The sequence below is a fragment of the Penaeus chinensis genome, chromosome 12, assembly GCF_019202785.1.
Source record: "Penaeus chinensis breed Huanghai No. 1 chromosome 12, ASM1920278v2, whole genome shotgun sequence".
Classification (NCBI taxonomy): domain Eukaryota; kingdom Metazoa; phylum Arthropoda; class Malacostraca; order Decapoda; family Penaeidae; genus Penaeus; species Penaeus chinensis.
Genome location: NC_061830.1, coordinates 40,343,606 through 40,352,776, shown reverse-complemented (window position 1 = coordinate 40,352,776; position 9,171 = coordinate 40,343,606). Strand labels below are relative to the sequence as shown.

General features: G+C 48.2%; 1 protein-coding gene across 1 annotated transcript in view; it reads left to right on the top strand.

Moving 5' to 3' along the window:
• Positions 1-807: 807 nt before the first annotated feature.
• LOC125031035 (neurofilament heavy polypeptide-like) overlaps positions 808-9,171 on the top strand; it is a gene marked incomplete at its 5' end in the record, with an annotated part of 12,881 nt that continues 4,517 nt past the window's right edge. The window contains 2 exons of the mRNA XM_047621453.1: positions 808-1,752; positions 4,030-4,173. Coding sequence (XP_047477409.1) covers positions 808-1,752; positions 4,030-4,173 — 1,089 coding nt within the window. The remainder of the gene's footprint in view (positions 1,753-4,029; positions 4,174-9,171) is intronic.

The following is a 9,171-nucleotide window of genomic DNA, read 5'->3' as shown; positions in this document are numbered from 1 at the left end:
GAGAGAGAGAGAGAGAGAGAGAGAAGAGAGAGAGAGAGAGAGAGGGGGGGGACAGAGAGTGAGTGAGTGAGTGAGTGAGTGAGTGTGTGAGTGTGTGACTGTGTGATTCTGTATGAGTGGTGTGTGTGTGTGTGTGTGTGTGTGTGTGTGTGTGTGTGTGTGTGCGTGTGCGTGTGCGCGCGCGCGCGTGTGTGCCTACGCGCGCTTACGCTTATCTGTTTGACCAATATAACGGCTATAGATGAGAGAGGGAGTTTTTATGGCAGTCTCGTTGAAATAAGTAACAGGTAAATAAAGTAGTGATTAATGGGAAAGATAATGGAAGATAAGAGATAATCAGAGGCCGGAAGGGAATGAGGCACTGTAGGGAATCTGTGGGAGTTGCCCCCCTTCTGGAGGGCAAGTGGGCAAGAGATTTGAAGTTGATTCCAAGAGCGAGAGAGAGAGATATTGATGGAGAGAGAGAGTCAAGCGAGATACGGACAGGCATAGGGAAGCGGAGAATAAAGGAGCCGAGATAGTCAGAGAGAAAGAGAGGAAAGATGTTAATTAAGATCTGGAGATAGAGAGAGAAAAGAGAGAGAAAAGAGAGAAACAGGCCTACGTACGTAGAAAATAGAGGAGCTGAGGTAGTCAAAGAGACAGAGCAAAGATGCTTAAAGAGAGCTAGAGATGGAGAAAGAGAGACAGCCATGTTTAGACAAAAAAGAAAAAAAAAAAAAAAAAAAAAGCAGGGGAATAAAGGAAAGGTCACATGACAGTCATCCAGTCGGCCAGTCAACCAAGTCACCATGCCCGTGATTCTTATCTCACGGTACCTGTCAAATCAGTCGAAAGTCAGTTCAAGATACTAGTCAAGGCTGTCAAGTCACCAGTCATGTCAAGTCAGGTCACCATTTAAATCAAGTGGAGTCAAGGCGAGTCAAGTCACCAGTCAAATCAAGCCAAGGCGAGTCAAGTCACCAGTCAAATCGAGTCAAGGCGAGTCAAGTCACCAATCAAATCGAGTCAAATCGAGTCAAGTCACCAGTCAAATCGAGTCAAGGCAGTCAAGTCACCAGTCAAATCGAGTCAAGGCAGTCAAGTCACCAGTTAAATCGAGTCAAGGCGAGTCAAGTCACCAGTCAAATCGAGTCAAGGCAAGTCAAGTCACCAGTCAAATCGAGTCAAGGCGAGTCAAGTCACCAGTCAAATCGAGTCAAGGCGAGTCAAGTCACCAGTCAAATCGAGTCAAGGCGAGTCAAGTCACCAGTCAAATCGAGTCAAGGCGAGTCCAGTCACCAGTCAAATCGAGTCAAGGCGAGTCAAGTCACCAGTCAAATCGAGTCAAGGCGAGTCAAGTCACCAGTCAAATCGAGTCAAGGCGAGTCAAGTCACCAGTCAAATCGAGTCAAGGCGAGTCAAGTCACCAGTCAAATCGAGTCAAGGCGAGTCAAGTCACCAGTCAAATCGAGTCAAGGCGAATCAAGTCACCAGTCAAATCGAGTCAAGGCGAGTCAAGTCACCAGTCAAATCGAGTCAAGGCGAGTCAAGGCGAGTCAAGTCACCAGTCAAGGCGAGTCAAGGCGAGTCAAGTCACCGGTCAAGGCGAGTCAAGGCGAGTCAAGGCGAGTCAAGTCACCAGTCAAGGCGAGTCAAGGCGAGTCAAGTCACCAGTCAAGGCGAGTCAAGTCACAAGTCAAGGCGAGTCAAGGCGAGTCAAGTCACCAGTCAAATCAAGTCAAGGCACCAGTCAAGGCACCAGTCAAGGAGGTCAAGGTGGCCTGCGTTCAATGCCTCGGGGGAAGGGGGGGGGGGGTCCCTCTCGCCGTCTAGACAGGCGTCCTGAGATAGGGAACGTAATAATATGGAAAGTGCAAATGTTATATTAATTAAAGAGGCTCCTAATGAATTCAAGACACGGAGAGGAAACCGTGTAGGCGGGAGAGATGTTGGAATGGGGGGGGGGGGGAGGGCCCGGAGGATGGGTCAGTAATTGAATTTATTTTTTTGTGAGTGTGAGTGATTGAGTGTGTGTGTGTGTGTGTGTGTGTGTGTGTGTGTGTGTGTGTGTGTGTGTGTGTGTGTGTGTGTGTATTAGTGATTGAGTGTGTGTATGTGTGTGTTTGTGTGTGTGTGTGTGTACACGTACATGTGCGTGTGCGTGTGTATGTGTATGTGTGTGTGGGTTTAAGCTAGTGTTCGTGTCTGTGTTCGTGTTCGTGTCGGTGCTCGTACATTCCGCCATTCGTGCATACCCGAACTCATTATAATAACTTTCCTCAAAGTATCACAGCGTATAAAGGAAAAGCCAGATCTGAAGAGGAAACCAGGCGAGAGAGAGAGAGGGGGGGGCTAAAGTTGTGGGGGGGGGGGCAGCAGTAATGCACTCAGAAGCCTCATAAACCACTTTATAGGGGGAGGGAGGGGGAGGCCGGGAGGGGGGGGAGGGGAGGAAGGATGAGGTTGGTATTTGTGAGGATAAATTGGGCCGCGAAGTGGACAATTCTCCCCGCGCGTTGTGGCACCGTACAAAGTGCCACGGTACAGCTGCACTAATTCACTCTGGATGGACAGCGATTTTGTGTGCGTGTGCGTATGTGTGTGTGCGTGCGTGCGTGCGTGCGTGCGTGCGTGCGTGCGTGCGTGTGTGCGTGTGTGTGTACGCACGGCACGGATCGGCCTGTGTACACTTGACTGTTGCGTGTGCACTCTTCTGTTGAGCGTGACGACTCGACTTTGTAGCAGGTCATTGGCGCTCACGCAGAGACATTGACGTGAAAATAAGGGGTTGTTAATGACAGGAAACAATAGTTGGACGTGAATGACAGGTTATTGTTGCAAATCGTAGTACGTGCGATTGCAGTGCAAGGGACAGGTAAAGATTCTATTGGGGGGAGGGAAGGAGACATGGGGAGGTGGGGTAGGGGGTGGGGTAGGGGGTGGGGGTGGGCATGCGGAAGAATATTTCCTCTCTCTCTCTCTCTCTCTCTCTCTCTCTCTCTCTCTCTCTCTCTCTCTCTCTCTCTCTCTCTCTCTCTCTCTCTCTCTCTCTCTCTCATTCCCCCTTCCCCCCCTCCCCTGTATGTCATCTCCCCTCCCCCTACCTACTCACTCGCTCTCTTTCTCTTTTCCCTCTCTCCCTCCCCCTCTCCCCCTCCCCCCTCTCTTCAACTAGAGAAACTCCTTGTCTAAAAATATGATAAGGATAATATAAACAACATGTATGTATGTATGTATGTATGTATGTATGTATGTGTATGCATGTACGTGTATGCATGTACGTGTATGCATGTACGTGTGTGTGTGTGTGTGTGTGTGTGTGTGTGTGTGTGTGTGTGTGTGTGTGTGTGTGTGTGTATGTGTATGTGTATGTGTGTGTGTGTGTGTGTGTGTGTGTGTGTGTGTGTGTGTGTGTGTGTGTGTGTGTGCGTGCGTGTGTAGGGGTATAGGGGGTACCAGCGGACGCTTGAGGTACCAGGCAGAGGAGGTCGTCACGTGGTTGGTATTGATTTTAAAGATGCAACGCCGAGAGATGACGCAAGCCTCCCCTGCCCCCTTCTTCCCCTTCCTCAACCCCCCCCCACCCTCGCCCTCCCCCCCCCAATTTCCCGTCCTTTTTCCCCTCCCCCCCTTGTGTCCTTTCCCTCACCCCCCCCCACCCCGCCTCCCCCTCCCACATTCCGTCCTTCTCTCCTCCCCGCCTGTGTCCTTTCCCTCACCCCCCCCCCACCCCTCGCCTCCCCCCCCTCCCACATTCCCCCTTCTCCCTCCCGCCTGTGCCTTTCCCACCCCCCCCCCCCTCCCTTTCCCCCCCTCCCACATTCCGTCCTTCCCCCCTCCCCGCCTGTGTCCTTTCCTCACCCCCCCCCCCACCCTCGCCTCTCCCCCTCCCACATTCCGTCCTTCTCTCCCCCCGCCCTGTGTCCTTTCCTCCCCCCCCCCCCCCCCTCGCCTCCCCCCCTCCCACATCCGTCCTTCCTCCTCCCCCCCTGTGTTTTTCCCCTCCCCCCCCCCACCCTCGCCCCCCTCCAATCCGACTTTGTGCAGTCTCCTCACGCTGTGCCCATTGACGTAACCCCCATCAGGGGTCTCCTCCCAATTCAGGACTTCTCGTCACCGCCTGTGACCTTTTCAACGAGCCGTCGCCTTGCCCCTCCAGGGACATGTCAAGAGTCCTTCGGGGGTGGTGGCGTGGGGGGGGTCCTTTTTGGCTCAACCCACCCATTCCTCGCCTCTCTCCTCTCCACTTCCCCTTCTCTCTCCTCCTGTTCCTCTCCTCTCTCTCTCCTCTCTACCCTCGCTCTCCCTCCATTCCCCTTCCCTACCTCCCCGCCGTGTCTTTCCTCATCTCCCCACTCCCCCTACCCTACCACTTCCTCTCTTTCTCTTTTCCTTCCTCCCCCCCCCCCCCCCCCTCTCTTTCACAAACTCCTGTCTAAAATATGATCCGGTTCCTATAACAATGATCTATGCCTGTGTGTTGTATCCAGCCCACCCTGTCTTTCTCCCCATGCATTGTCCTTCTCATCTCCCGTCGTGTGTTGTTTGCTGTACCCCCCCCATCGTGTCCCCTCCTGATTGCGTCCTTGTCTCCTGTGTGTGCTTTCTGTGTGGTTCCCTGTCACATGTGTCCTTCTATTCCGTGGGGTCTTGGGTACCAGCCTCCCCGCTTTTGTCCAGGCAGAGGAGCCCCGTCCTGGTTGTCTTGATTTTTGCACGCCCCACCCATCGCCACCCCCCCACAGCCTCCTCCCCCCTTCTCCTTCTCCTCACCCCCCCACCCCTCCCCTCTCCCCCTCCCACTTTCCCTTTCCTTCTCTCCTCCCCGCCTGTGTCCTTTCCCCCCCCCTTAACTCCTTCGCGCTTTTCATTCCACCTCTCTTCGCTTTTCTCTCGTTTTCTTCTTTCTCTTCTTTCTCTTCTTTCCTTCTTATCTTTCTCTCTCTCTTTCTTTTTCTCTTTCTCTTTCTCTGCTCTTTTCATTCTCTATTCTACTCTCTGTCTCTGTCTCTCTCTATCTATCTATCTCTCTCTCCTTCTCTATCTATCTATTTCTTTCCTTCACTCTCCCCACCCCCCTTTGTTATCCCTTCCACTCTTTCCCTCTTTCCCTTCCTCGCCCTCCCCCTCCCTCCCCTCCTTCATCTTCCTCTCACTCCCTATCCCCCCCCCTCCTCCTCCTCCTCCACCTGCCCCCCCCCCTCCCCCCCTACTTAAAAGACGTGAGTGCGTCTTTATTTTGGTCTTGTGTATTTATAGGATTTGTGTTCTTTTGTTTTGCTTTTTCCCTCTCTTTCGTATTTCTCTTTAGGCGTGTGTTTTTGTCTGTCTGTCTTTCTGTTTGTCTGGTAATGTGTTCTTACCTTTTTTTCGTGTTTTTTTTTTTCTTCTTCTTCTTCTTCTTCTTCTTCTTCTTCTTCTTCTTCTTCTTCTTCTTCTTCTTCTTCTTCTTCTTCTTCCGTTCCCCCCTTGTTCTCCACTTCCTTTCTCTCCTACCCTATGCTTCTGCCTCCCCATCTTATCTCTCTCTTTCCTCTCCCTCTTCCTCTTTCCTTCTCTCCCGCCCTACCTCCCTTCCTCCCTCCCTCCCTCCCTCCCTCCCTCCCTCCCTCCCTCCCTCCCTCCCTCCCTTCCTCCCTCCCTCTTCCTTTCCCTCTCCCTCTCTCCGGCCTTCTCCCTCTTTCAATCCCTCTGTCTCCTCACTTTTCCTGACCCTCATCTTCTTTCCCCACATGTCTCTCCTTATCCTCCCCCCTCCTCTCTCTCTCTCTCTCTCTCTCTCTCTCTCTCTCTCTCTCTCTCTCTCTCTCTCTCTCTCTCTCTCTCCCTCCCTCCCTCCCTCCCTCCCTCCCTCCCTCCTTCCTTCCTTCCTCCCTTCCTTCCTTCCTCCCTCCCTTCCTTCCTTCCTTCCTTCCTTCCTTCCTTCCTTCCCTCTCCCTCTCCATCTCCCTTTCTCTTTCTCTCTCCCTCTCCCCCTCCCCCCCACCTCCCCTCTCATCCTCCCATATATGAGAATTTATTTGTTTATTTGTGTGCGCGCTCTTGCCCCGTATTAATGCAGTGTTGAAATCTATGTGCATGTTCGTGTATGCACACATGGCTGGACTTTCATGTGTACTTGAAAAAGAATGAAGATTTAATTTTTTTTTCCCGATTGCCATTCGTGTGGTGCTTTTACTTTTTTTTCGTAGTTTTTTTTTAAAGGGGGGGAGGGGGAGAGAGAGGGGTATATGCATATTTTTCATTATGGATATTTTTTTTCGTATTGATGAATGGAATAATGTCATGCATTATTATTTTTTTTTTTTTTACAATTTTTTTTTCGGGCGTTATTTCTGGTCGCGCAATAAAGCTCCGGCGCCCACGGACTGATGTGGTCGTAACCCGTTATTTCCTTGTATGAAGTCCTTGTAACGAAGGTTTGTGGGCGGTATAGGATTGGTTGGGTGGAGGGGGGAGGGGTGGAGGGGAGGGGGAAGGGGGAGGTTTGGGGAGGCCCGATTTCCTTCTCTTCTTTCCTTCTCATTCTGCCTCTTTCTCCTTTTCTTTCTCTTCTTTTTCTTCGTCTTCTTCCTCTTCCTCTCCCTCTTCCTCTCCCTCTTCCTCTCCCTCTCCCTCTCCCTCTCCCTCTCCCTCTCCCTCTCCCTCGCCCTCTCTCATTTTCCTCCGCTTGTTTCTCTTTCTCTTCGTCTTTCTTATTGTCTAACCACTTACTCCTTTTCTTTCATTTTTTTCTTCCCTTCCCTCCTCTTTCTACTATTCTTCCTCCCCCTCCTGTTCCTCTTTCTTTTGCTCTTCCTCATTCTCGTACTCTTCCTAATTCCCCCTTCTCCTCCTCCTCTTCACCCTTTCCCTCCTCATCCTCCTCCCTCTCCTCTTCACCCCCTTCCGTCTCTTACTATCCCTCCCTCCCCTCCCTTCCCTTCCCTTACCTTCCATTTCCCCTTCCCCATCTTCCCCCCTTTCCATTTCCATTTCCCTTCCCGTCCCACTCCTCTTCCTCTTCCCCCCTCCCCCTCCTCCCCCTCCTCTTCCTCTCCCTCCTCTTCCTCTTCCTCCCCTCCTCCTCCTCCTCCTCCTCCTCCTCCTCCTCCTCCTCCTCCTCCTCCTCCTCCTCCTCCTCCTCCTCCTCCTCCTCCGTGAATAGAGAAAAGCGAGAAAAATATTTGAAGGACATTATTTCTCTTTATTGTCGGGGATTTGTTTATGAATTGAATTGTTAGACCAGATGATTTTTTTTCCCCTAAAAGTATTTTTTTTCTCTGCGGTGGAAATGTGATAGGGCAGTTGGTTAAATTTGTTGTTTTTTGTTATTATTGTTATTATTGTTGTTGTTGATCTTGTTTTGTTATTATTATTATTATTATTATTATTATTATTATTATTGCTATTATTGTTGTTATAATTATTATTATAATTATTGTTTTTTTTGTTATTATTGTTATTGTTATTGTTATCATCATCGTCATCATCATTATTATTATTATTATTAATATTATTATTATTATTATTATTGCTATTATTGTTGTTATAATTATTATTATAATTATTGGTTTTTTGTTATTTTTGTTATTGTTATTGTTATCATCATCGTCATCATCATTATTATTATTATTGGTTTTGTTATTATTATTATTGTTGTTGTTATTATCATCATCATCATTGTTATAATTTTTTTGTTTGTTTTATAACCATAATTTTAATTCTTCTTTGTTTGTTTCCTTGTTCACTGTTTCGTCAGTCGTTTGCGCCTGGTCAACTGGGCACCCTTATCTCTGTTTGATTGTTTGTTTGTTTGTTTGTCTCCCGATTAGGCGCTTATCGTGGGTCTGTTGCGTAATATTCTTGAGTTCTGCAGCCTTGCAATTTGCAATGATCGCCTTAGGAAGTGAGCGTATCTTGAGTTATTGTTATTACTAATGTTGTTATTGTTATTATTATTATTATTATTTATTATTATTATTATTATTATTATTATTATTATTATTATTGTTATTATTGTTATAGTTATAGTTATAGTTATAGTTATTGTTACTTATTATTATTATTATTATTATTATTATTATTATTATTATTATTATTGCTAGTACTACCGCTACTACTATTATTGCTGTTCATAGTGTTATTAATATTATCATGGGTTTTATTTTTATTGTTATTATCATTATCATTATTATTATTGTTATTATTATTATTATTATTATTATTATTATTATTATTATTATTATTATTATTATTATTATTATTATTGGTAATGATGATGATGATTTTGATAACGATGATAATGATAATACTGATAGTAGTAGCAGTAGTAGTGGTAGTAGTAGTAGTAGTAGTAATAATAGTAGTAGTAGTAGTTCTTGTTATAGTGATGGTGACAACAGTGTAATGATTGTAATGTTGGTGATGATCATCATGATGATAGTAGTGATGGTGATAGTGATGAAGATGATGGCAGTGATGATGATAATGATGATGATAATGATGATGATAACAACAATAACAATGCCTATGACAGCAACGGTAACGACAATAATGATAACGCAAAATGAAACGAAGGGAGGATTAGATAAAAAAAGAGTTCGTAACGCACGCGGAGGTGGCCGAGTGTCATTAAGTCGACGATATTTAAGCCGGGGGGGGGGTAATTACGCCTGTGGGAGGGTAATTAGCCCCCTCCCCCCCTTTTTTTTATTTTTTTATTTTTTTTTTTTTTAGCTTGGGAGATTATGGTAATTGTTCCCGAGCGCTGCGGAGAGTTTCGGCGGGGGTGGATTGGGTTGTAGGGGGGAGGGGGGAGAGAAGGAGGGGGAATGGTAAGGGAAGGGGAGAGGGAGGGGGTGGTGGTAGAGGGGGGAGGGGGAGAGGGGAGAGGGTGGAAGGATGGGGAATGGTGGGGGAGGGGAGAGGGGGCTGGGTAGAGCGGGAGATTTTGAGGTGGAAGGGGGGGATGTCATGATGTGGATGGGGGGATGGGAGGAGATGGGGGCGGAGGTGGAGAGGGAGGTTGTGGTGGTGGTAATGGGGAGGTTGAGGTGGGGGTGGAAGGGGAGGGGGAGGTAGGGAAGGAGGGTGCTATGACGTGGAGGAGGGCGGTGGTGGTGGAGGGGGAGGAGGAGGAGGGCGGGAGGTGGCAGTGTTGGTGGTGGTGGTGGAAGGTGATGTGGAAGTGGAGGCGGAGGTGGAGGT